This window comes from Myotis daubentonii, chromosome 6 (genome assembly GCF_963259705.1).
Source record: "Myotis daubentonii chromosome 6, mMyoDau2.1, whole genome shotgun sequence".
NCBI classification, from domain to species: domain Eukaryota; kingdom Metazoa; phylum Chordata; class Mammalia; order Chiroptera; family Vespertilionidae; genus Myotis; species Myotis daubentonii.
Window position 1 is genome coordinate 77,101,375 of NC_081845.1, and position 27,200 is coordinate 77,128,574.

At 50.3% G+C, this 27,200-nt stretch overlaps 2 protein-coding genes across 4 annotated transcripts in view; both read left to right on the forward strand.

Moving 5' to 3' along the window:
• The window catches only part of LOC132237214 (class I histocompatibility antigen, Gogo-B*0103 alpha chain-like), a 91,103-nt gene that overhangs the window by 12,513 nt on the left and 51,390 nt on the right, over positions 1 to 27,200 (forward strand). Inside the window, exon 8 of one of the 3 annotated variants that reach the window (XM_059701390.1) lies at positions 25,686 to 26,248. The exons of the other annotated variants lie outside the window; for them this stretch is intronic. Within the exon in view, the coding sequence (XP_059557373.1) occupies positions 25,686 to 25,690 (5 nt within the window). The 3' untranslated portion in view covers positions 25,691 to 26,248. Of the gene's footprint in view, positions 1 to 25,685; positions 26,249 to 27,200 lie in introns of those variants that run through there. 3 annotated transcript variants of the gene reach the window in all.
• On the forward strand, positions 22,633 to 25,642 carry LOC132237211 (class I histocompatibility antigen, Gogo-B*0101 alpha chain-like). Its single transcript, XM_059701383.1, has 7 exons — positions 22,633 to 22,748; positions 23,006 to 23,275; positions 23,506 to 23,781; positions 24,370 to 24,645; positions 24,765 to 24,884; positions 25,319 to 25,351; positions 25,485 to 25,642. Exons 1-7 carry the CDS (start codon positions 22,679 to 22,681, stop codon positions 25,625 to 25,627), a joined length of 1,188 nt encoding a protein of 395 aa, XP_059557366.1. The 5' UTR covers positions 22,633 to 22,678; the 3' UTR covers positions 25,628 to 25,642.

Here is a 27,200-nt window from a genome sequence, read left to right on the forward strand (position 1 = left end):
AAAAAGATCATTTCATAATGATAACAGGATCAATCCAACCAGAGGACATAACCCTTGTAATGCACCCAGCATAGGAGCACCTAAATGCATTTGTAAAGCAAATATTAATGGATATAAAAGGAGAGCTTGACAGTAATATAATCATAGAAGATCTATACATATAAAATGGAATATTACTCAGCCATAAAAACAATGAAATCTTATTACTTGTAACAACATGGATGGATTTAGAGAGTATTATGCTAAGTGAAAGAATTCACTTTTATGTGAAATTTAAAAATCAAAATAAATGAACAAACAAAATAGAAACACACCCAGATACAGAGAACAAACTGGTGTTTGCTTGAGGGGAGGGGGTTTGCATTGGAAGAAAAAGGTGAAGGGCTAAAGAATTTCAAATTTGCTATCTTGTAGAGGCTAAATACAGACTGACAGAAAAATAGATGAACAATTCACTAAAGAAATAATTCAAACAGCCAAAACTCTTATTTTAAATATTCAACATTTTTAGTTATCAAAAACAATAATTGCAACAATGATATAACTTTAAAAAAAAGAGAATTTCAAATTGGCAATTACAAAATAGTGCTGGGATGTAACGTACAGTATAGAGAATATAATTGATAATATTGTAATAACGATTAATGGTGCCAGTGGGTACTTGACTTATCAGGGGTCACTTTGCAGATTATATAAATGTCTAACCACTATATTGTACACCTACAACTGATATAAAATTGACTGTGAACTGCAATTGAAAAATGAAAATAATAAAGGTGTCACCTCTACCATCACCATGCACTGATTGTCTAGTGTCAATTATTTTTTCTCTGTATCTTCTATCACTACCTAACATACTGTGAAGGGTTCTTTTCCAAAGATGGCCTCAGCCACATCCCCCTCCCCACATGCTCTTTTGCCATGTGACCTAATTCCCTCCCCTTGCCTCTGGGACTAGCTCTGATGACTATCACCTGAAGAAGGGGGCATTGCTTGGCCTTTGAGGCTGTGACATAGATGCCTTGTGGTTTCTGAGTTGGGCACTTGGAACACACCCATGTGTGTTCAGGCTAGGAGCAGCCACATTAGGTGGAGAAGCAGGTGGAGAGCGCCTAGGCCACCCGGTTAACAGCCCCAGTGAGTCCCAACTGACAGCCAAAACCAGCTGCAGCCCCAACAGGGACCTTCTAGAATGTTCTGGACCAGTCAGGCCCCCAGTGACTGCAGTCCAACCCCATATGACATGGAGCAGAAGAACTGCCCCCTGAGCCCAGTCAACCAAAGAACAGGAGAGAATAAAAAGGTTGTTTTACTGTGGGAATGTTTGTTACCCAGGGGTGATAACAGGAACACAGACCATAGAATTCACTGCTGTTCCTCTGTTCTCCTTATTGTCTGTCTCTCCTGTCAGACTGTCAGCATCAGGAGAGCTGGCGTGTGTCTGTTTTCATGAAATGTTCACCAGGCCTAACGTGAAGCCTGGCACAGAGGCCTCACGACATCCTAGTGGATGAAGGAGTGAGTAAATGCTGACCAGGCTCCTTACAGCTGGTCTGAGATGGGAAGGAGGGTCACTGTGTTTGGTTTGGAGCCTGTCTCAGTCCGATGGGACTGCCATAACCAAACACCACTGACTGGGCGGCTGAAACACTACAAGTTTATTTTCTCCTAGTTCTGGAGGCTTCAAGTCCAAGATCAAACTGCCAGGCAATGTGGTTTCTGGTTGAGGGCCCCCTTCCTGCCTGGCAGATGGCTGTCTTCTCCCCATGTCTTACCAGGGCCTCTCCTCTGTGTGTGCAGGGAGCGGGGAGTGTAGGTATCTGATATCTTTCTCTTATAACCACCTGTCCTATCCAATTAGAGCCCCAACCCATGACCTCATTAAACCTTAATGATCTCCTTAAAGGCTCTGTCTCTAATTGCAGTCACATTGGAGGGTTGATGCCTCAACATATGAATTTTGGGGAACACAAGTCAGTCCATTAATGCTTTTCCTCTGATGTGTGATTTTGTTACCTACCCGCTGGTCTCCGTTTCCGGAGCCCCTCCTCAAGCCTGATGCTCAGTGCCCCCAGACTCTGGTCTCCCACAGAGCTCGGCACCTGCCCACCACCTGCCTCTGAGTCCTTTGGGCTGGGGCTGGGGGTCCGGGTAGGTTTCGGGGTCAGGGATGACTGATGCTCAGAGGCAGCCATAGCTCAGCTGCCACACATGGGGCTCTGCGGAGCCCTCCCCTGGCTTGCGGACACCCTGCCTGTCCAGCAGCTTAAACAGTAGCATAGCCTGGCTTATGAATGACAGAGCTTATTTCACACGGTTCTAGAGGCTGCGAAGTTCAAATCAAGTTGCCAGCAGATTCAGTGTCTGGTGAGGGCTTCCTGATTCATAGACGCCTGTCCACTCACTGTGTCCCCACATGGTGGGCAAGGCCAGGCAGCTCTCTGGAGTCTCTGTTATCAGGGCTCCACCCTCACATGCCAATCGCCTTCCAAAGGCCTCGCCTCCAAATACCAACACATGGGGGTTAGGTGTCCACCTGTGAATCTTGAGGGGACACACACATTCAGCCTATAGCACCCACAGCATCCTGGTTCAGCTGACAGGGTAGGAATGAGGCTTAGGGCTGAGGCTGCAGAGTTCCTATGTTCAGGGATGGGGGGAGCAGAGAGCAGGGTGGGGAGGGTCCTATCTGAGGAGGCGGGTGGGTGGGTCCCCACAGAGGCAAGAGATGGGACCCCAGAGTCCTCTGGCCACAGGCTGTGGAGGGTGACGGGACGGCAGCTGGGCCATGGGCAGCCTGGGTCCTCTTGCTGAGGTCCTTGTCGCCCAGTGAGGTGCGCAGCCCACACCCAGGTTCAGCGCCTGGTCCTCAGGGCCCTTGGCCTGTCCTGTCCCAGGGGAGGACGAGACCACTGAAGGCCAGGACAGCCTGCTGCTTGGGTTGGGCTCAGACTTGGCAGGGATACTGGCCCAGTTAGTGGGGCCTTGGAAACCCCAAAATGTTGGGGCCAGGGCTCATCCCTACAGGGACAGCCCAGCTCTTTGCTGTCTGAGACCCGGAGGACCCCTTCCAAACACCAGCAGGGATCCCCAAGGCACACCCTCCCCTGCTGCTCTCCTCCCTGAAACCTCTACCCCTCTGCGTGCTGACTCCCCCCGTCCTGACCTCCTCAGGGGCATCCTTGCCTTCCCAGGCCTGACACCCCAGCCCCACCCCCATCCCAGCTCTGAGACAGCAGCACTAGTTCCCAGGAGGAAGGATGCTCTCGCTCCAGAGGCAGCAGTGGGAACACGTGCATATGTAACGAATGCAGCCCATAACAGGTAACACTTAGCAGCTGGAATGCTATATAAGGTGGAGCAGAAGAGTCAGAAACAAGGTGGTCAGGGGACTGAACAGGAGAGAGGAGAGGAGAAGAATGTTCACTGAGCACCTGTGCTGTGCTAGGCACTGTGCCAGCACCTCACAGACACACAGACACATTTCCCATTCATTCTCATTACAGGGTAACACTGGCATCATTATCCCACGTTACGTTTGAGTAACCTAAGGTTCAGAGGGTTAAACAATGTGCCCGACTTTATACCGCTAATGAGTAGCCAACACCAGCTTTCTGATCTCTGTATTTATTCTCCTGCTTCTGTTACCACCCTCATGGCAATGAGAAAGGACAGTATGTGCTTCCTAACACTGGTCATGAGTGAAAATGGACCCAGCTCACCCTGTCAGACACACACCTGGCATTGATGTGGTCAGAGCAGAAGGAGGGGGTGAGCACAGTGCTGTAGGAACATGTGAAAGGCGCACCGCCCGCCTCTCCGGGTGGTGCGGGGGGAGGAGTCTGACCGCCCGCTCTGAGATCCCTCCGCGCCTCCCCGGAGCGGGTCTGAGTGTCCGGAGGGCTGCGTGGTGGCCTGCGGCGGGCCGAGGGGTGGGGCTGGGCGGCGACCGACCACGGGGGAGGTCATAGGAGCGGAAGGCCTCACCGCCTGGCTCTTTCCTCCCTTCCCCCGTGGTCGGCCGCCGCTTGCCCGCGCTGGGGCCGGGGGTCCATGCGGCCCTCGGGCCAGTGGGGGGGGGGGGCCTGGGTGGGCCGGCCGCCGGGCCCCATGGGGGGGGGGGCATTGGCTCCCCGGCCCACGGGAGCCCGGCGCCGGCTGCCACCCGCCCGCTGCCCTCCGGACCAGGCCCAGTGTGGCGGCAGCGGAGTGGGGCGCGTGCCCTGGCTCGGGGAGGCCGCCATGCTGCAGTGCGCTGGCCTCATGGACCGGGCCTGCTCCGAGCGGATGCCGCTCCCCCAGAGCTGGGCCGCTCCACCGGCCGCACCCCGTTTGCTGGGCCTGTGCCGCCCAGATGCGCTGGAGTCCCGGTCTGCCCGCAGGCCAGCTGCGGGTGCTGTGCGGGAGGGCCATCCTGCCTTGTGGCGAGTTCGAGCGGAGGCAGCAGGAGCCGAACAAGGACTGCGCCCTCCATCTTGCCTTGGGTCCTCCATCTTGGGACAGAGCCATGTGCGCCCTCCATCTTGCCTTGGGTCCTCCATCTTGGGACAGAGCCATGTGTGCCCTCCATCTTGCTTTGGGTCCTCCATTTTGGGATGGTGCCATGTGCTTCCTCATGGGAAGAAGCCGCTGCTAGCCATACCCAGGATTTCTCTGGACTAACCAATGATGATCAAGGGAAGTGCATGCCATCACTATGACCACATCCTGTACCGACTTGCGCCTGGCCAATCGGCGGGGCCCACAGTGCCCTCTCCTGCCCTCACTCCACCCCCCTTTAAAACCCCCTGTCCCATCAGGCCTCTCTCTCTCTCGGCCACTGGACTTTCCGCTGTGTCGGTGGGTCTGGTGAACGGGGAGCGCAGGCCGGCTTGCATAATAAAGGACTCTTTGCTTTTGCATCGGACTGACTGGCTCCCTGGGGGTCTTGGGAACTTTGAAATCTGGGCACAACACATGAAGAGAACCACTGCTTGTGGTGTGGGAAGGGGTGAAGGGAACACCCCACGGAGGGGTCACATTAGCCATGAACAGCTGTCTTTCTGTCTCCCCTGGTAGAGCCTGGTCTCTGATCAGACTGATGAGGGTTCAGACCAGGTACTGTCTCTGTGACCTGGACAAGTTACTTCTTGCTGCCATAGTTTCATTATCTGAACTGAGTGAATGAGGAAGTGCATATGAATTGCTTGGCAGAGTGAGGTATATGATAAACACTTGATAAATGTTCACAATCAATAGTATTATTGTTTTTCCTTTAAAATTGACTTTCTCTTAATGAGTGTTTAGTTATCAGTTCTACTGTACATGCTCACCCACCAGTGTGTTTCTATAAGGGGGGAAATAGCTCCCTACATGAACTGGGTAAGCGTTGAAAGAAGAAGAGAGGAGAGGGCCAGGGGCAGAGGCGTCGCTTCTGCTTTATGCTTTGCTGAGCCTGCGGCGGAGGCGGCGGGCTGAGCCCAGAGAAGATGGGGTTTGCACCCGCCCCGACATTGCTCCTCGCAGCCCCGGCGCCGCCGCTGCAGTCCCTCCCCAGGAAGCGGCGCCTGTTGGGCCGCGCAGGGTGAGCGCGGCGGCACCTCGCCCCGAGCTGGAGGGGAGGGCGCAGCGGGGCGCGGCGGGGACTCCGTGAACCGGGAGGCCTGTGCCTCCCCCGAGCGCAACAGCTCCCGCTGCCGCCAGATCGCGGCCAGGACCGAGCTCCGCCGCGCCCCTCGCGGACCGGCGGCATCTGGGAGGCAGCCCGGGGCTGGGCTCCTCCGCTCCGCAGCTCCCGGCTCCCGGCTCCCGGCGGCGCCTGTTCCTGGGACTATGCCCGCCACCCGCTCAGTCTCATGGGCCGCGTCACCCTGATGTGTTTACCTGTTGGATATTCCTTTGTGCGCCGGGACCTGCTTCCCACCGCGTTGTGCGAGTGCAGTTCATACCAACGGACCAAAACAGAGTCTCTGGATCCCCATCCGTGAATGCGACTTATTTTTACGCGTTTAAAACGGAGTGGTCTTCTTAGCATTTTAATTTTCATGCGTTTTACTAAACTCTTGCAACATATTTCATTCTATCTTTTCGTTTTCCTGGCTGTTTGGGACCCGTGCATGATACCAGACTTGGAAATATTACTCAAAGGACTAACTCGTCCCTATTGGAAAACCCCCACAAGCCCCAACATCGGGAAGCTGTAGGATTGACCTGTGTGGGCACAGGTGGCTGATAACTGCTGTATTTGTATTTTATTTTTTTATTTTGTGGTGAGGAAGTTCTTCAAAGCAGAGGCCAGTGATTTTTACAAGATTCAGCAAAATGTTGTGGTTTAATGGTGTGTTTACTTTCTTTTGAATCCAATTTCTCTTTAATTCCTTGCCATATTTATCGAAGACTGCTGAAATCTAGTGTCTTGTACTCCTGAAACTACAGTTCATAGCTCTTAAGTGCCTCCCTTCTAGCCTACAAAGTGGAAAGAAACTGACAAATGTGAAGCCATCCTATGAACTGATGTTTAAATAAGTCTTTTCTAGCGACCCCAACAGGTGACACTGTGTTAAGTGTGTGATCTCCATCCGGGAAATGGTGGTTTTCCAACGTGGGTCAGCCTTAAACTCCGAGGTTGATCAGATCCTATGTTACCTGTGGCCATCCATGCTTGTTACTGTGAAATAATATAAAATGTTTACCTTCCATGTCCAAGGGCCAAGCCCAATTACACCGGCTCCCGGAGGCACCTGTTCCTGGGACTATGCCCGCCCAGGAGTGTTCAACTCTTAGGGCCCTTTCTCTGTGGAGCTTCAAGAGTAGAAACAATTCCTTGAAAGAACATGAACTTGAACGTTCGCCCTAGTTGCATTAGGCCTACCTGTTGTCTGAGTATTTCTGCCATGGCTCACTTTTAAACATTTTTCTTTTTCCTTCTGGGACCACTCAGAGTTCTTGGGCGAAGCCCAGTGTGTAAGTCAAACTATACATTGATAGTGTTTTGGTGACTCATTATTAATGTCTGCAAGTCCCAAAGTTAAATGAGATGATGTAAAACATTTAAAGAAATCATGTCTAAACTATTAAAAGTGTATTTAAGGTTAAAAAAAAAAGAGGAAAGGAGAGAGAGAGAAAAAGAGAGAGAGAGAGAGAGAGAGAGAGAGAGAGAGAGAGAGAGAGAGAGAGAGAAGGAAGGGGATAAAGCCAACAGGTGTGTGCTTTGAGACAATGAGTGTGTGAGGCGAATGAGCACCTCTGGGAGCAGAGGCAGGGAGGAGGGAGGGAGGGAGGCTGGCATGGGACTCTGTAGGGAGCAAAGGCTGCATTTTATTCGCCTTCATATTGTCATCACAGCATCAGGTCCACAGTCATTCAGTAAATGAGGGAAGCCATTCACTCTTCCATTCAGCAAACACTAACTGAAACCTATTGTGTGCCATCATTTTTTCTGTGAGGCAACCGCTTTAATGAAGGCCTCGTCCTCCTGATATACCATGACGGGGCCATTTAAGTCTGTGTCTCTGTTATGATGACGGTGACACTTAAAGGAAGAAAAATAGGATTCACATTCTGGGCTGCCTTCTGCAGTCACCCATCCTTCATGCTGCTGTCTTCCCAGGACTGAGGCTGGGTTTGTATTAGTTTCCTGTTGCCACTGTTAACAAATTACCTCAACCTTAAATGGCTTAAAAACAGCACACATGCATTGTTTTACATGTGGAGATTAGAAGTCTGAAATGGGTCAAAGAGCTAAGATCAAACCTGTGGAGAGTGGCTACAGGGTTGAAACAGTTTCAAGCCTCGGATTAATGAGAGGGCAGGGTCCTCTCGTGGCAAAGCCATGCGCCAGTCCCAGCTTGGAGGGCAAAGCCCTCCCAGCACAGTTATAGACAAAGGCTATAGTTGTCAGCTTGACCTTATGGTCTGAACCTGTGGTCCCAGGTGACTAAGTGACATAGGCTGCGGGAGGTGCAGCTAGTGCTGCCAAAACAAAGCTTGATAGAGTTCAGGTGCATATAATTGAGGAGATTCAAAACCGGGAGAACATTGTAAACACATTGACCATGCCCATACTCTGCCCCATAAAATCTGACTATAAAAGAAAGACTCTGCTTGCAGGCTGTGGCACTCTCTCTCCATCTGAGAGCAGTGTCCTATCCAGCCCCAGCTTTATTCTCTTGTCTGTCTTCTTTAATCCTTCACCCCTGGCCGTGCTGAGTGGGGCTCACCAACCTATTCTGGAGATGCTAGGACAGATCCATTTCCTTGCATTTGCCAGCTTCTTGGGCCCAACTGCATTCCGTTGGTTTGTGGTTCCTTCCTTCGTCTTCAAGGCCAGCAGTGGAGCATCTTCAAAATTTTCTCTGATCCTGAACTTTGGCCTCCCTCTTCCACATTTTTTAAAAAATTGATTTCAGAGAGGAAGGGAGAGGGAGAGAGAGAGAGAGAGAGAAACATCAGGATGAGAGAGAATCATTGACCTTCTGCACACCCTTCACTAAATGAAGTAAATTAGTTGTTAAGGCCACTCTTGAGTATGGTGAGGTTCAACTATCCTATATAACAGTGATGGCAAACCTTTTGAGCTCGGCGTGTCAAACTTTTGAAAAACCCTAACTTAACTCTGGTGCCATGTCACATATAGAAATATTCTCTTTTTTTTTGATACTTGCAACCATAGGAAAAAAATTATTTATATTTTTGATATTTATTTTATATATTTAAATGCCATTTAACAAAGAAAAATCAACCAAAAATATGTATAAAGTGAACAAAAACAGAAAAACAATGTACATTTAGGAAAAAATAATAATAAAAACAATGATAATCAAATGGTACAAAAACTAGAAATTAGTGACTTTTTTGGTGCTGAAGTTTGTCTGCTAATTCTTCGATTACAGGTTCATACTTGGTGCACTTTATCTGTTAGCCAGTTTCTTTTGTTCGTTTTAATATTATTTAATGCTGAGAACAAAGTCTCACAAAAATATGTTGATGAAAAAATTGTTAGCAAAGCCATCGCTAGATTTTTTTTATGTTGCTAAAAGTGTCAGGTACTCTGTTCCAAGCACTCAAAATTTCTTGTTTGTAGTTGCACTCTTCTTCATTATTCAAATGATTTCGTTCCAGATTTTCAAGTTTCAACCTTAAGTCGACAAACACATGAGTCCAAAGGCTACCTTGAAAATCGGCAAGTTGCATCTCTAAATCGTCAATTTGCATCCATTGGAAATCCTTTAATCCCAAAGTACTGTAAACAACTACATCCAGATACTTAATTATTTAAATGGTCTGTTCTAGGCTTCTAAATTGGTCGAATCTTTCGCTGAACTGTTCAAATAACGAGTTTACTATATTCTGGTACATAAGTATGGACTCCATTACATTCATTGTAGTGGCCTTCTCAAAATACTTTTTTATTCAAGGAAAATACTTACAAGTTTTAGTTTCAATATCTCACTTGAAAATTTTAAGTTTACTTTTAAAAGATTTGATGTATCCAGACATAACATCAATACTTTTGCCAAAACCTTGTAATTTTAAGTTCAGTTCATTCATATGAACAGAGAGATCTGTAAAAAACATCAAATGCTGACGCACTCATGATCATTGATCTGAGGAAAGTTTGCCCGATCCTTATTCTCAATAAATACCATAATTTCTTCAAAGCACTCCACAAATCATTCAAGTACTTTACCTCGACTCAGCCATCTCACATTATTGAACATCAGTAGTCCACTGTAGGTTGAATCAACTTCCTGTAAAAGTGCAGAAAATTCTCGCTTGTGAAGGGGTCGAGAAGCTATAAAATTCACAATTTTTGTTACAACTGACATTAAATCATTCAATTCTGAGAATCCCGATTTGGCACACAACACCTCCTGATGAATAATGCAATGAAAAGTTACAAGTGGATGTCTAATAGCTTCCATAAACAATTTCAGGAATCCCACATTTTTTCCCCACCATATTTGGTGCCCCATCTGTCGTGACTGACACAATTTTAGAGATACCAATGTTTAGGTCACTGAATGTTTTTATAACACCCTTACATATTTCGTTTCCTGATGTACTTATTGTCACTGATTCTAACTTTATCAACTCTTCTCTCATTGTGAGACCATCAGAATATCTAGCAATAATGGCCAACCGAGCATTTGATGTGACATCAGTAGTTTCATCAAGAGAAAGTGAAAAATGTTTACAACTATTTAAGTCTTTTTTTAATTGATGTACATTTTTTAAGATCGATTATTCTGTCTTTGATAGTATTTCTACTGAGTGGTAACTCAGAAATTCTTTTAATAATATCATCTTTATTTTTCATATCGTGAAATAGAGCTGGTGCACATCTTAGAAATGTTTCCATCACTGAGGGCTTTTCCATGCTGAGCTATGGAGTGAGCAATACAGTAACTTGCTGATGTTAAATTTGTAGAGCATCTTACAAATTAAATGATGGAATTTGATTGACTTTTATAGAGGTGTAGCTGCCTAGAAATGTATTCCTTCCTTTCATAGATACTTTTTTTCAAGAGCTGACAATGATTAGCTTCAAAATGTCTCTTTACATTCCACATTCTGCTTACTACCGTTTCATTACACAGTATGCAAAATGATCTGTTGTTGCTGTCGACAATCCCGTACATCTTGGTCCATAGTCTTGAAAGGGTCGGCTACTGCTACTTCCACTTCCTTTATCATTCAATCTTGCTTTTTTATTTTTTTGATTCTCCAACACTAGGCTGCAAAAATAAATAAATAGAAATCATGGCGGGTTTTATAAAAGGTTGATAGGTTCCTTACCTATTAACTTTTTGCAGTGTTGCGCTGACTCCTGGTGCAAAACAACTCAAAGATAGTATGTATAACCAACAAATATATGGTGCTGCAGTCAATTATCCGACACCCAGAATGTCTCGTCGAGCACTGTTGCACTGTATATCTTTTTCTACTAACCCTCCCACTCCCGTCTCCTAATGAACATGGCGATCAAGTGGGTCCATTTGCCGAATGCACCCGAACGCAGGGGAAGCTTACCCAAGGCACATGTTGACAATAACGAGGTCGTTTCCAGAATTGGGCATTTTGTCACTCAAGTAAAAATAAAGTGTCATGAGTAAAGATTAATCTCTTTATAGTGCAATTCTTAACCTTTTTATATTAATGTCAATATTGGAACAATGTATCTTGGATTTTTTCACTATGTATCTTTGCTACGCAACACCGATGTACATGTTTACATCCGGTTTTAGAATTGTATTATTGATCATGAGTAACGTGAGTAATAACATTACTTGAGTGATGCCCAACTCTGGCCGTTGCCTGAGACAAATATTTGAATTATGCAATTTTTTGTCTGTCGATGCGTGTCACCCAAAATGAGTTCGCGTGTCACCTCTGACACGCGTATCATAGGTTCGCCATCACTGACCTAGCCAGTGGTCGGCAAACTCATTAGTCACCAGAGCCAAATATCAACAGTACTTCTTCAAAATAGACTCGCCCAGGCCGAAAACCGACTTCTGCGCTTGGACCACGAAGTTTCAATTACACTGTACGCGTGCCTGCACGTGGTATTTTGTGGAAGAGCCACACTCAAGGGGCCAAAAAGCCACATGTGGCTCGCGAGCCGCAGTTTGCCGACCACGGAAGACCCAGCTTATTCTCTTTGTCTTTTCTACATCCTTCGCTGCCCCTACGCCCTCAGGCTCATCAAACCTTTGGCTGTGCTGGCACTGCACAGGGTTTAATTCCCAGGCGCTTCCCATAAATTGTGGAAGGCCACCGCACAGAGAAAGACAAGCCTTTTTCCTGTCCTTACAGCAGGAACCTTTGCAATTTCGCCAGGAGAAGAGTGGGAGCTAGAGGGAAAGATGACATTTGCTTTCAACAACTTTGAGTAATGAGACTTCCTGCCGTGCACATGACAGGGGGCTCTGGTAGAGATGAGGAGAGAGGGAATGGGAGGTCATCTGTGAAAGTGGTTTTCCTCACCAGGCACAGGGCACACGTCCACTGCAGGGATATAAGTCAGCTGCTCCGGGGCCACGCTGGCCTTCCTGGGTCCCAGGAAGCACTCCCAGTCACTCCTCACACGTGCCCCGATGTCAGGCAGCAAGCCCTAAGGGAACCATAGACATAGGGCTGTTTCACACTGGGACCACCCCGTCCTTTACCGAACATTTCTCCCCTGAGCACAGCGCTTTGTAAGAGAATTAAAGCAAGGGGATGTGTGCTCTTGCTCTCTGAGAGTTTCCACAGAGTCCTGGACAAGCTGGAAAGAGTTTCAGGCAGGGTCCCCACAGGAAGCAGGTGGCATGCCCAAGGGAGGGTAATTCACAGAGGGTTTGTGCACTAATGTGTGGGAAGGTGCAGGGACCCAGCAGAGAGCGTGCAGGAAGGAACCCAGAGCTTTAGCAGTGGAGCAGTCACTGCCCCTGGATCGGGGACAGAGGGAGGAAGCAGTAATGGGGAGGCTGAAGGGGAGAGTCATGGAGAGCAGGCCTCCTTGTGAGGAACTGATAACCTGTGCTCATCAGTTTCATCAACATCACAGAGGGCACTTATACAAACCAGATGGTAAAGCGACTGCACACTTGGCCATATGGTGGAGCCTGTGGCTCCTGGGCTACATACTGTACAACATGTTACTGCACAAAACAACACAGGATCAAATCACGCACAAGAGGAAATGATGTAATTAAGGGGTACAATAGCCATGAGATGTATGAGGCTGCTGCCAGCACAACACTTCCACAGCAAACGTTTTTTCATGAGTAGAAAGAGTAGACTCTAAAATAACAGTGACTGTGGGAAGGTGGGGGTAGGGGGATGAATGGGGAGTGATTAACGTGGGAATTCATTTATTTGCATATATGCATAGCCCATGGACTCAGACTATAGAGTGGTGAAGGCCTGGGAGGGGCGGTTCCTGGAGGAGCAGGTCAATTGTAAAAGAAAACAAATGGAACATCTGTAATACTTTCAACAATAAAATTTTTTAAAAAGTAAAGTAAAATAACAATGAAATATGAAGTACAGTAAATACATAAACCAGTAGTATAGTCACCATTATCAAGTTCTATGTACTGTGTGTAATGGCATGCACCATACTTTTTGCCATTGGCAGCCCAGTAGGTTGTTTCTACCAGCATCCCCCACAAACACATGAGTAACGTGTTGCCCTATGACCTATGGCAGCTACAGTGTCCCTAGGCAATAGGAATTCTTCAGCTCCATTGTAAGCTATGGGGCCTCCTTTGTATGTGTGGTCCCTGACTGACAGACACCTCACTACGTAGCCTGTGACTCTAACAATGCTGACCTCACTCTCTGCCCTCCCTCCAGGCCCTTTCGGGGTCCTCACTGGCCAAGCCTAATGGAAAGCCAGAGGGCAGGGGATTCGGATGGGAGAATCCTTTAGGTCAGACTTCTGGGTGAGACATCAGGCTGGACATAGTCACGCTCACCTGAGAGAAGCCATTGGCACGTCATCCCTGTGGTGCATGCAGAGGCTCACCTGGGCTCACTGCAGCCAGTCTGGTCGGTCGCCAGAGAGTAATGAGGGCCGCTGGCTGGTCTGTGGGAACTGTTTCTTCCCAGGAATCAGGATGTTGAGCAGTTGTTCTCAGTCTGTGTAGTTCTTTGCAGGTAATCTACCTTTTCTCTGGCTGTTTCTCAGAGTGTCTCTTTATGTTTGATAACGTGAAACTTTATGATGATGTATCTTGGTGAGGATTTCTTTTTATTTATTTTATTTGAGGCTCGTGAGGCTTCCGGAATCTCTGGAATATCACATCCTATCAGGTCACTTTTGGGAAATTCTTAGCGAATATCTTGTACCTCATTCCCTTTTCCTCCTTCTGGAACTTCCATGTTGGATCTTTCCGTTTTGTTTGGTTAACCTCTCTGTGATATTTTCTATTTATCTTGTCTCTCCGGAGTGCAGTCTGTGCAGTTCTTCAGCTCCTTCCAGTACACCAGTGCTCTGCCTGAACCCAACCTGCTGCTCAGGACATTCACTGAGTATGATTTTCATTGTTTCCTGTGTGTTCAGTGAGTGGGTGTACAATGTGCTTCTGTTCAAATCTCCCTTGTCAGTGGATGGTCTCTTCTTTAGTCATAATTCTGATTTCCACATTTCTTTCTTCAAAAATGTAAGACATGTGTGTTCTAGAAACACTGACTTCGATACCTGAAGCCTCTGTAGACCTGACCCCTCAGCAGGTTATCTCAGCTAACGCTTATTGTTGGGCCAGGTTTCCTTTTTATTTTTAAAAAGTAATTATTTGGATTGTGAGTTCAGAGTTCTTGGAACGTCATTTGTAGGAATGCTCTGATAGCTGGTGTTGGTGGTTTCTCTAAAAGGGATTTATGTTTGCCTTGGCGGGTACATGGGGGATGGGCTACTACCAGCCTGTGATGTAACCTCACCTTCTTTGCTTGGGATTTTGGGGGCCCATGAAGATAGGGTGAGTTTGATCTCCAAACTGGCATGGGAACTGGCTTCTGTTACACATTCTTAATAGAAATGTTTGGTGTTTCTCATGTTATTAAGAGGAAAGGGAGAGACCAGCAAGTTTCCCTACTTTTAATCTTTGTGGCATTCCTTCAGGATTCTGGCTAAATAGGGGCACCCACATACTCACCTTGCTAATTCCCTGCCTGTTTTTGCACCCTGTCTTCCATGTAGCCATGCATCCCGGTATATTATTAAAACCAAACTTCTAGGTCCCAGCGGATGTCTTTAGAGCAGCCTGTGGTTTCGGTGCACAGTTTCCTCTGCATTTTGCACTCTGTACGTTTGCATGCATGGATTTTCCTTTTTCCCTTCTCAGTTGTTTTTTAATCCTCACCCGAGGATATGCTTTTACTGGTTTAGAGACAGAGGAAGGGAGAGAGAGAGAAACATCGATGTGAGAGCCAAACATGGATCAGTTGTGGCCAGTATGAGCCCCAACCAGAGACAGAACCTGCAACCGAGGAATGTGCCCTGACCAGGAATAAAACCTGCAACCTTTTTGTGCACAGGACAACACTAACAAACTGAGCCACCTGGTCAGAAATTCCCTTATCAGTTTTAACTCTTCATTTTGAAAAATCTTCTAATAATTTTTAATCTAGCATTCATAGTTAGGTTAAGCATGGATTTTTAGAGTTGTTTTCTGTTATATGCCCAGAGACTTTCAGATCTGAAAAAAGAACTCTGATAGTAGTTTTTGTTTTTAAACTTTGTGGCAAGTACTGTCTAAATACAAAATGAATTATTTTATTTAATCCTCGAAACAATCATATCAGGAAGGAATGATCAATCTCACACTTTATAGAGGGGCAATGAGGCTCGGAGAGAATAAATAAGTTGCCCAGAATGGCATGGTTATTAATTGATGAAGCCACAGTGAACACAGCTGTCTTAAAGCATTGGAGACTCTAGTACATGGTAGCAGATCTCTGCATCCCTAAGCACTTAACCAAGTTGTTTGTTTTTTCTTAACCAAAGTCAGACCTAAGGTGGCAAATCTCCATCGGAGTTCAAACAGGAAAACAGCCATTACAGTCTTACAGGGACGTGGGGGGCACTATTGACCTCAGAGCCCACAGAATGGGAGGTGGGGGGTGAGGAAGGCCTGGGTGTAGAGCTGGGGGACCAGAGACACAGTCACCCACGGGCGAACACCCAGTGTTCCTCTGTGTTGCTGTGTAACAAACATTGAATTAGTGACTCACACTTTATATTATCCTTCCACTTGTCACGGCCTTTGGTTTGTTTTCAGGGTGTGGAAATTATAAACAATGTTGCTTTCAGTTTTCTTTTATGCTCATGTATCTCTCAAAGGTATTCACCTAGGAGTGCTCTGTGCCCTGGGAGGGGGATCTCGTTGTGTCACTTTATGGTATGAACTCTGTACCCCAGTGCTCCCCGCCTTCTGGAAAGCTGGGAGCATAAGAGCATTTATCTCTTAGCCCATTGTATGCCATAAGCGTCTGCTGACTGGCCCACATTCAGGGTGACATGGAGGCTGCCAGCTCTGAGTGGGACGGGGACCTGGCAGGACACGGCAGCGGATCCACATCCCGGTGCAGTCAGCCTCCACCCAGCAGCCCCCCTGGCGCTGGAGTCAGTGGTGGGAAAGACGCTGTGGAGCTGAGCCAGGCACCAGTGGAGCAGCACAGTGCGGGCCCCGGGGGCTCTGGGTGAGGCCCCACCATCCACAGCAGACACATGTACCCCTTCGGAAGCTGCTCTGGGTGTGTGACTGGGACCTGAGAAGACAGAGCACGTGGCCATGGGACACCAGCAGCCATGTGACTACAAGTGCCCACATGCCCGGTTCTGGGTCCCCATGAGGTCATAACTCTACAGGCCACCAGCCCATCATGAGGTGGACAAGGCGCATCTATGGCTGAGACTGAACCACGTCAGCACCCACCAGAAAACACCCTCCCCTCATAAGGCTCTGAGCAACTAGGCAGACAGACAGACCTCAGCCAGCCTGCATCACCGCTCAGCCCAGGACGGGCAGGACGGGCACAGGAATGCAGGGACCTCATGGCAGAGATGAGGGCCAGCAGCACTGACTCCCTCTGACCAAGGCTGTCCCAGGTATGGCCACGCCTCCATGTCCAGATGTCAGAGTCAGACCAATACTGGGCCCTTATGTGGCTCAGTTTCCTTAGGTGACCAATTAGCCACCAGGTGACAAGGTGACTACAGTGAGCCCTGCCCTCTTGGAGGGTCAGAGGGTCATCCTTACAGGACAGCTGCGTAGTCCACGGTGGGCTCTCCTTTCCTGTGCTCAGACTTCAGCCAGAACCACGATCTGGGGGCTCCAAATGCCTGCTCCATGGGCTTGGGCCTGCTCTTAGCACAGTATCAGACCTGGGGCCCCAGCTCCCAGGGAAGGAGGTGCAGGCTGGGCTGTGACCATGGGATCCCCTGGTCATATCCCATCTGCACCGTCCAGGGGCTGCCGGCCACACAGGACCTTGGACAGGCTTCTGAAGCGGTGATGGATACACCAGCTCTGAGGAAACGCCCTGAGAGGCCGGGTTACATCTCCCGGGACCCCGTGGATATTGGGGCAGGGACCTCTGTGTGGTGCCGACTTCTCAACAGGAACAGTGTGAGGGCCCAGGACCAAGGGATGGAAGCAGGGTGACCCCACTGTCCATCACTCAACATCACCCACTGGGGATGTTGCACTTCCTGTCTGCACATCTCTGGGCTCTCCAGGGTGGGAGGTCCAGGTTCTCAGAAGTGGGAGTGCTCTACAAGGGGCCACCCGAACTATATTATGTTTGTTACCAGGGAAGTGTGGACTTCAGGTGCCTAGAGGAGTCCCCGCTCCGTGAGGCAGGAGGAATGAACCTGATCCACAGGGTGTGGGGCTGCTGTCACTCAGTGGGGGCAGGAGGAGCATGTGGGGAACTGGGTACAGCACTTCCCTCCTGCTCCCTGTGCCTGTGGATGGACATGTACAGCAGCCCAGCATGAGGAGGGCTGCAGTTCCAGGACCCAGACCCCTCAGGAGGAAGGTTAGGATCACACCCCAGGCAAGTCATAGGGGTCCCCACCCCTGAGCTGGGAAACCCATGGCAGCCCCTGTGCAGAGGCCCCGCCTCCCACAGGCTGTTCCCAGACAGTGACCGTGCCCTGCAGGGACCCAGGCAGCCATTCCTGGGGTCAGGGCCTCCTCTGATGCTGACAGTGACTCAAGGACTGTCCTGTGGCCTCGCTCAACTTCACTGAAATCGCACCGTAGTGACCTAAGACACGTCTGACAACCTCCTCTTCCTGACCATCGGGTTGGATCTGGGTCTGCTGTCTCGCCCAGCGAGTTCTGGCTCCCTCTCCATAGGCTCTGACAGGTGTCCCCCTGGTACACACCGCTGAGGGCAATCCCACCTGAGAATCTGCTACCTGGGGGACTCGGACTCACAAAATCATTTGCATCTCTCTGCCAGCGATCTCTTACTCCATCGGGTCACATCCTTCTCTTTCCCCAACTTCTCCTCCAGCATCAGCCCCCTTGTGCTGGCCTTTGTATTATCTTTCTGAGGTAACAGATGCTTATGTTTCAAGTCACTAAAGTTCAGGAAAGTTCTGTGCTCTGCAGGGAATAAGTCACAAGGCTCTCTTTAGTTTCTTTTAGTCTGCATCGCTGTTTTCTTGCACTTGGAAAACGTTACCTGCACTCACTATTTTCAGTTCCTCTCCTCCTGTTCTCTCTTTTATTCTGTCTTTTCTCTATTCTTCCTTTTCTCTTTCTTTTCTCTATGCATATTATCAGATGTCTCAACCATCCTATATAATAAAACCCTAATGTGCAAGTTGACCGAACGGCGGAACAACCGGCAGAATGACCAGTCACTATGAGGTGCACTGACCACCAGGGCAGACGCTCAGCGCAGGAGCTGCCCCCTGGTGGTCAGTGCACCACCACATTGGTTTTGCTGCTCAGCCATAAGCGAGGCTCATGGCTGGTGAGTGCAGGGGTGGTAGTGGGAGCCTCTCCTGCCTCCGTGGCAGCGCTAAGGGGTGACAAGCCAATCAGTAAGGAGCAAGCAGGCGGGCAGTAATGAGTGAGCTGGAGTGCGGTTAGGAGCAAGGGGTCCTGGACTGTAAGAGGGTGCAGGCCGGACTGAGGGACACCCCCTTCCTCCTGTGCACGATTTTGTGAACCAGGCCTCTAGTATGAAATAATACTCTGTGGTTATGCTAAAGGAAGAATTACCTGGGTGTATATGTTAAAAGTATAAACACAAGAGATATGGAATAAAAGGAAAGGAAAGGAGTAATTAATAGTCTGAAAAGAAAAATCCCCAGGTGATTCTGCAACCAAGGACCTGACAATCCACTTTCAATGCTTCTATTTAAGCTGAGGTTGGTTTATTTTCAGAACAACTACATCAGCAACATAAAGTCTTCCACATTCCTGGTTAAAGTTTAAACTGGCACTCGCACTTCTAAATCACATGAGCATCATCAGGTCTGGCTAAAGTTACAGGCCCCACAGGGCCCAGCATTGCCACCCCTGTGTACCCCCTCTGGGGAATTTCTTGCTTTGTGCCCCAGGAGACATGTACACAAATGGTTGCAGCAAAAACTGGAATGACCACGTATACATCAATAGGAAAATAGCAAAATTTCACTATAACCATCTATAATAATAAAAGTGTAATACGCTAATTAGTCCAGACGTACTTCTGGATAACCTTCCAGACAAAGCCTGGGCTGAGAGCACTGAGACAGAGGCAGCCACCGCAGCGGTGGGGGCCGAACCCCTTGCACGAAATTCGTGCACCAGTCCTCTAGTAAAATATAAGACTTCAGCACTTAAAGTGTAAGGAGAGCCTCACAGATGAGAGATGACCCTTATGTAATGCTGAGCCTCAGAAGACTCCATGCAGTACAAGTTCACTTTACAGGAAATTTAAAGCTGGTAAAACTGAAAAACATTCGTTTGGGAGATTATATATATATATATATATATATATATATATATATATATATTAGATAGATAGATAGATAGATAGATATAAATTATAAAATCTTTAGGGAGGCTCAAGGGTGTAAAAAACACAAGACGGAGAACAGAGATTACATCTGGGGGACAGGGCTGTGAGTGTCAATGCCAACAGGAGTCCCACAGTGAGGTGGCTGAAGGACACTGTATTCACTGCAGACAGCTGGATGGTAACACAGCTCATCAGCGAGACCCGCACGGCTGTGGGACAGCTGGGTGGGATACAGCAGGGCTGTTACGCTCTCTGCCCGCAGCGTCTCACCCAATTGCTGTCAGGATGCCAAGGTGGTGTGTAGATCGAGTTTAAGATCCACATTTTTCTGATTAAAAATTGATTTCCTGACACACAGGTTTTTGAAGATGCTGAATACGAAAAAACTGACACTTTAGCCAATGTTTTTACATTCATAATGAACTAAATTTGAAAATTCTGAGAAATAGCAAAGAATTATTTTAAAGGCATTATTGTTATGGAGCCAGCCTTTAAACTGTTTGATCTAGCTACCATGTGTTCTCAATGTTGTTGCCACTTAAGTAGGGAACATTATTACTAAAGGCAGCTCTAAGAAAAATGTACAAATATTGTTGTATCTCCTTGCTCTGTCTCAAACTTTTAATCATTACTTTCCATAAGTGAAATTTAGAGCATTGAATGAAATAATCAGATAAAGGAAACATTGACTTACAGCATCCTGAAACAGCATGTAGTGAGAACTTTGGTTTTCACATGTGTGTGAATTCTGTGACACTCCCCCTTCCGGAGGTGGAGCGATTTTCTCCTCTTGAGGGCGGGGGCTGGACTTGCTCATTCACTTCTAACTGAGCAGTAAGGCTGATGTAATGTGTGTGACTCTCAGCCTAGGACATTCACCTCACTCACCTTCCACACTGGTTGCTGTCTCTCATCACTTGCTCTGGGACAAGAAGTTCTAGTCATTCACTGCCTTATGGCCGAGTCCCCATGGCTAGGATCTGAGGGCTCCTGGGACCATCCAGGGAGGAAATCAGGCCACTGCCAACAGCCCTAGGAGTGAGCCATGTGTCAGCGAGTCCTCCAGCCCAGCCACCCTTCAGACCATGCAGCCATGGCTGACAAGTGACTGCAACCTTGAGAGACACCTGAGCCAGAAGCACTCAGGACAACCCCTCCTGGGTTCCTGACCCTGGGAAACTGGGAGATAACACACATTTGTTGTTTTTAGCTGCTGAGTTTAGAGTAATTTAAGCTGAAAACATGACCAATACAGTGTCCAAAGAGAGAATGAGTGATTGCACTTAATTTCCATTTGTTCTAAATTAATTATATATGATACTAGGTGCTCAGTGCACGAATTCGTGCACCTTGAAAGGAATTGTGGGCCACGAGGCTGCAATGGGCACAGGTGAAGGTCTTGGCCCAACTTCTGTGCCCTGCCCGGCCCCTCCATCCATGACCCATGCCCCTGTCTGCCCACAGCCCTGCTCACACATGATGATGGAACCGGCCCTGCTCACACCCACTGACTGGCCCAGAGCAATTGGGGCCAGCACCAGCAGTGGGTATGAGTGGGGCCGGCACTGTCAGCAGGTGTGAGGTACCCTGATCGCCACTCAGGGGGAGATGGAGAAACTCTCAGGGGCAATAGAGGCTGGCAGCAGCCACTTGCACCTGCTGACAGCGTTGAGCAATCAGGACTGGCGCTGGGCGCCAGGAGCGGGTGCAAGCAAGGCTGGTGCCAGCAGCAGGTGTGAGCACTGGGCGTTATCATAGGGCATGGAAGCAAAGAATATTCAGTAACCACCAGAGGCTTGCCCCGATGACAGTGACGGGCGCCCCGCCTTTGTCTGGCTCCCCCAATCACCTGTTCCACCATCCCCCAGCTGCCGACACACAGCATGTTCCATGCACGCCCCCTGGTGGTCAGCACACTTCATCGCGACCAGTTGTTCAGTTGTTTGTTCAGGTTGTTCCCCTGTTCTATTTGCATATTAGCCTTTTATTATATAGGATGATTAAAACTCCTTTAGGAAAAGCTGTACAAACTACTAACCTATAATTCAGAGTACAGGCTCTGGAGCCAGACTATCTTACATTTGAAAGCCATTCCAACATCTAATTATTAGCTGTGAGACCTTAAGTACATTATTCAAACTCTCTGTGCCTCAGTTTCCTTGCTGTAAAATGGGAATAATAACCGTAAAACCCATGTTTGTGAAAAAAATAATTATGTGTCCTGATGAAATGGGCTCACTGCTTCCATGTGAGTAATTCATAAGGATGGGCAGGGCAGGAGCGCTGGGAAGGGCACTGTGACCCACTGAGCACCTGCGACTGTGAGGATGCACAGGCTCCTGCTGAAATGCACAGTCACACATGCTCCCTGGGCTCCTGTAGGGAGGGTGTGGGGACGCACAGGGACAAGCTCAGGGCTGGGGAATGCAGGTCACTTCACAATGTAACAGCCCCAGCCACACACTTCCTGTGCGGGAAGGAGAGTGAGGAGCTTTGTAGCTCTGGCTGCAGGGCTGTTTAGACACTTTGCATATGAAGCCTCTGAAATCACTCATTTTACAGATTCGCTTCCTGGTGTCCAGGCTTCCCAAGACTGTGGTCCCCCTGCCCTTCACTGGTCTTTTCAGGCCCAGCTCCCCCAGGATTACAGAGGAGACCCTGTCCTCCGCCTCCTCTCACAGGAAGCTCGCTCTCTGGCATCAAGGTCCCAGGGTGAGTTTTCCTCTAGAAGAGTCCAGGGCAGAGGTGAGGGTGGGAGGCAGAGTGCATTCCAGGGAGAGGGGTTCCAGGAGGAGAAGGGGAGGAAAGGGCTGGTCCCAGCCTGGGGAGTCTCCCTGGTTCTCACACAGCCCCTGGGCAGGACTGAGGGAGAGGGAGTGACAGAGCTCTCCGTGCAGGGGAGGGGTCAGGGCAACGTCCCAGGTCCCAGGCCTGGTCTCAGGGTCCCAGTCCGAGGGCGGAGACTGAAGCGGGAAGCTCAGTTTGGGGGGGTCCCCACCTCCCTGCAGTTTCACTTCTCCCTCTCACAACCTGTGTGGGGCCCCCCTTCCTGGATACTCGTGACGCGTCCCCAGTTCTCACTCCCATTGGGTGGCAGGTGCTACAGAAGCCAATCAGGGTCACCTTTGTCCCCAGTTAGAAGTCTCTGCGGACTCCCCAGGACTCACAGACTCCCCAGACCTGGAGGATGCTGCTCTCGGGGTCCCCAACCCTCCTGCTGCTCTGGGGGGTCCTAGCCCTGACCCAGACCTGGGCAGGTAAGTGCGGGGTCGGGAGGGAATGGCCTCTGTGGAGCAGGAGCGAGGGGACCTGGCGGGGCGCAGGACCTCGGGAAAGGGCGTCTCCACCCCACACACCCCAGACCCCACCCCGTCCTGACCCCTCTCTTCTCCGTCCCGCTGCCCCGGTTCCGTCTCCCGGGGCCCCTTCCCCTCTCCTGTCCCTCCGACCCCGGACCCCGAATCCGCGCCGGGAGGAGGGTGGCGGGTGTCAGCCCCTCCGCTCCGGCCCCCAGGCCCCCATTCCCTGAGATATTTCCTCGCCGCCGTGTCCCGGCCCGGCCGCGGGGAGGCCCGGTACCTGGAGGTCGGCTACGTGGACGACATGCAGTTCGAGCGCTTCGACAGCGACTCTGAGAGTCAGAGGTCGGAGCCGCGGGCGCTCTGGGTGGAGCAGGTGGAGCCGGGCTATTGGGACATGACCACCCGGAACGCAAAGGCCAATGCACAGGATTTCCGAGTGAGCCTGCAGATCGCCCTGGGCTATTACAACCAGAGCCAGGAGGGTGAGCCACGGGGCCCGCGGCCGGTCACCACCCCCATCCCCACGGACAGGCCGGGGTCGCCCCGAGTGTCCGAGTGCGAGGTTCACCCCGGACCCCCCCCCCCTCCATTGACACGCCCGGGAGGAGCCCGCGGGAACTTGGACCCGTTTTCATTTTCAGTTTCTGTTTAATCCCCGCGAGCGGGGCGGGGGCGGGGCTCAGTGGGCGACACTGACCTCGGGGCGGGTCAGGGTCTCACACGCTCCAGGGGATGCGAGGCTGTGAGATGGGACCAGATGGCCGCCTCCTCCGCGGTTATTTCCAGACCGCCTACGACGGTACCGACTACATCGCCCTGAACGAGGACCTGCGCTCCTGGACCACGGCCGACACCGCAGCTCAGATCACCCGGCGCAAGTGGGAGGCAACTGGTGAGGCTGAGGGAATCAGGAACCAACTGGAGGAGAACTGCATGGAGTGGCTGCGCAGATTCCTGGCGATGGGGAAGGAGGTGCTGCAGCGCGCAGGTACCGGGGCCTGGGGCCTCCCTCCTCTCCCCTGGGGCTGGGGCTCAACAAGGAGACAGGACACAGGGTCAGTGTCAGACCCCCCTCCTGTGGGCCAGGAGACTGAGTCCGCCTGGCTTTTCAGATCCAGTGACGCCCTCCCTTCTCTCAGGGACACCTAGGGGTGCAGTCTCTCAGGGACAATTAGAGGGGAGACCAGCCTGAAGGAACTGAGCAGCGGTTCCCACTGACCCTGCAGTGGCTCTGGGACCCATGGGGACGTGCTCTCTCAGGCCCTGCTCCCTGCCCCTCCCCCAGTGTATCTGAGGTCTGACCCCGACTTTTCTGAGTCCTTTGGCCTCCACCCAGGACAGGACCAGAAATCCCTTTCTCCCCCTGAGACCTGCCTCCTGCCCTGGGCTGTGTCACTCTGACTAGAACTTTCTAAGGAAGAGAGACCATCCCCAGGTGCTCTGTCCAGGCTGGTGGTGCTTGTGTGCTCACTCGCCCACCCCAGGTGCCCTGTCCACGCTCAGGTGGTCACATGAGGGCTGCTGGAGGGTCCCCTGACAGTGCCAAGTCCCTGAATTTCCTCCCCCTTCTCCTCAGACCCTCCAAAGACACACGTGACCCACCACCCCATCTCTGACCGTGAGGTCACCCTGAGGTGCTGGGCCCTGGGCTTCTACCCTGCGGACATCAGCCTGAGCTGGCAGCGTGATGGGGAGGAGCAGACCCAGGACATGGAGCTGGTGGAGACCAGGCCTGCGGGGGATGGGACCTTCCAGAAGTGGGCGGCCCTGGTGGTGCCCCCTGGAGAGGAGCAGAGATACACGTGCCATGTGCAGCATGAGGGGCTCCCCAAGCCCCTGACCCTGAGATGGGGTGAGGAGGGGCGTGGGCACAGAGCCTCTTCTCAGGGAAGCAGGGGCCTGTGGAGGACTTCAGTGGGGTCGGGGCTGAGGCCTGGGGGTCAGGGCCCTCACCTCCCCTTCCCTTTCCAGAGCCGTCTCCTTGGGCCACCATCCCCCCTGTGGGCCTGGTTGTGGGCCTGGTCATCCTTGGAGCTGTGCTCACTGGAGCTGTGGTCACTGGAGCTGTGATGTGGAGGAGGAAGCGCTCAGGTAGGGAAGGAGTGGGGCCTGAGTGTCTTGTCTCACTGGGGGTTGCCAGCCCAGGTAGAAGTGTGTTCTGCTTCATTAAGGGCAAGTACCATCCCCACACGTGTGGTTGCCCAGTGTGGGGCCCTTTTGCTGACACTCACTCTTTAGTCAGACACGTGTGGAAATGAGGGACAGATTCATCACCTGATGATTCTAGTGACCGGCCTGGTCCCAGCACTCCCAGGTCAGGGAGGAAGGTCCCTGCTGAGGACAGACCTCCAGGAGGATGGTTGGTCCAGTCCCCACACGTGTAGTTTCCTCAGGTTTCCTGATCCTGCCCTGGGTCTGTAGTCACAGTTCTGGAAACTTCTCTGGGCTCGAGGACTAGGAGTTCATTTAGGACCTCATTACCCTGCCTCCTCCCTGTCTTCTCATGGGATGTTTCCTTCCCACAGGTGGAAAAGGAGGGAGCTATGCCCAGGCTTCCAGTGAGTATGGAGGGTGACCCCTGAGATCCTGTGATAGTACAGACTGGATCCCATGGGGACCTCACCCCTGTAGTTCCTCCCTTAGGCTCCTCTCCTGGGGGCTCTGACCCCATCCTGTTCTGTACCACCCCAGGCAGCGATGGTGCCCAGGGCTCTGATGTATCTCTCACGGCTTCTAAAGGTGAGACTCTGGTGATAGCAGGGGTTGGGGCGAAAGGGACAGGACTGGGTGATGGAGATTCTGTGGGACATAGTGAGCCTGCGGTGGACTGTTGAGAATGTCACTGCTTACAGCCACTGAACTGAGTTTGTTCATGATCATTTTCTTCCACAGCGTGAGGCACTTGTCGGGAACTGAGTTATGGGAGATTTGCTCAAGCTCACACTTTGTGAATCAAGAACTTCTGATTTCTTTCTGCAAATGGCATCTGAATGTGTGTGTTCCTATCAGAGTAATGTGAGGAGGAGGGAGGCTGGCCCACCCCTGCCCACCACTCGCCCTTCTCACACTTTCCTGTCCTGTAGAGGTGGGGCTGGCCCTCCCCATTCCTGTCTTTATTTCCTTGTGCGCTCAGCTGCAGCTTCTTACTGCCTGATTGAAATAAGAGTCTGGATATGCATTCTTCTTCACTTCTTGCCATGAAGGGGTGATGGGTTCCTTAAAGGAGAACAGCCCGGCTGGTGTGCCTCAGTGGTGAGTGTCCACCCAGGAACATGGAAGTCATGGTTGGATTCCCTTCCAGGGCAAATGCCCAGATTTCAGCTCAGTTCCCACCAGGTTGTGCAAGTGAAACCAATGGATGTTTCTCTTTCATCACTGATGTTTCAATCCGTCTCTCCCTCTTCTTTCCTCTCTCTTGGAAAATTAATAAAAATATATTTTTGAAAAAAATTAAAGGAGAAGATCTTAAAATTTGAGATGAAATAAATGGAAGCCCTAAGAACTTGTCAGATCCTGTGTGTTTGCTGTGCTGAGGCTGCTGCAGGGGGGACAGGAGAGGCTGTGAGGACCGAGTGTGGTCAGGGCTGTGCCCAGTTGGTTCCCTGGAGTCTTCAGCTGGGTCACCTCTCTGCTCCTTTGTCCTTCTCCCTTCAGTAGAACCTTGTCCCCCCAGGACTTTCCATCACAGGGACTCAAACCTCCCCAGGCCTTGTACATTGTCCTAATGAGGAACATCTCCAAACCCGTGGGCAGCAAGGCCTTCCTGTGTCCGGGTCAGCCTGGGCTCAGGCCTGGGTCCTGTCCTCATCTTCTGGGACTTTATTTGTTGTTTCTTTGTTTGTAGAGAGGATTGTGCCTGTTTCGTTCCTGTTTTGAGTTTTGGTCTCATCCTTCTTTTGAGTGTCCCCTATCCAACATCAGCCAGAGGTGAGTTGTCTGTCATTGTGCCCACAAGGCTCAGGGGTCCCTGCACATAAGAGTCCGTGGTATGGAGAGAGGAATTTTCAGTATCATCATTCTCTTGGTTCCTTCTAGGAATTGATTGTTCTTTCCATCTTTTCCTAAACTCTCCAAGGAACCAGGTCCTGGAATTAGCAGGGAGGAGGGGTCCTGTAACTGGTCATCTTAGATAAGTTCCTGCTGGAATTCTGCTCTGCTCACCCATCCTCTCTCCCTGCCCTTCCCTCTAGCGCTGGCTGCAGTGGGAACCCTGGGATTTCTGAAGCAGAGTCTCCTGTAGATTCAGGGAGAGCCGCTCTGTGGGAAGAGCAGGTGCCCTGATGTCAATGTGAGAGCTCGCTGTGCTGTAGCTGCCACAGGACAGCTGTGGTCTGAGGCCACGTTAATGAAGACGTGTCTCTAGCATAGGGAGGGCTCTACACTGGCCATTCATGAACCAATGTTAGT

Bases quoted from the DNA above. Each gene is read 5' to 3' on its own strand.
- LOC132237211 (XM_059701383.1), top strand. From the start codon at position 22,679: ATGCTGCTCTCGGGGTCCCCAACCCTCCTGCTGCTCTGGGGGGTCCTA. The intron at 23,276-23,505 runs GTGAGCCACGGG...GGGGCGGGTCAG, and splicing joins TTACAACCAGAGCCAGGAGG to GGTCTCACACGCTCCAGGGG. The intron at 25,352-25,484 runs GTGAGTATGGAG...GTACCACCCCAG, and splicing joins GAGCTATGCCCAGGCTTCCA to GCAGCGATGGTGCCCAGGGC.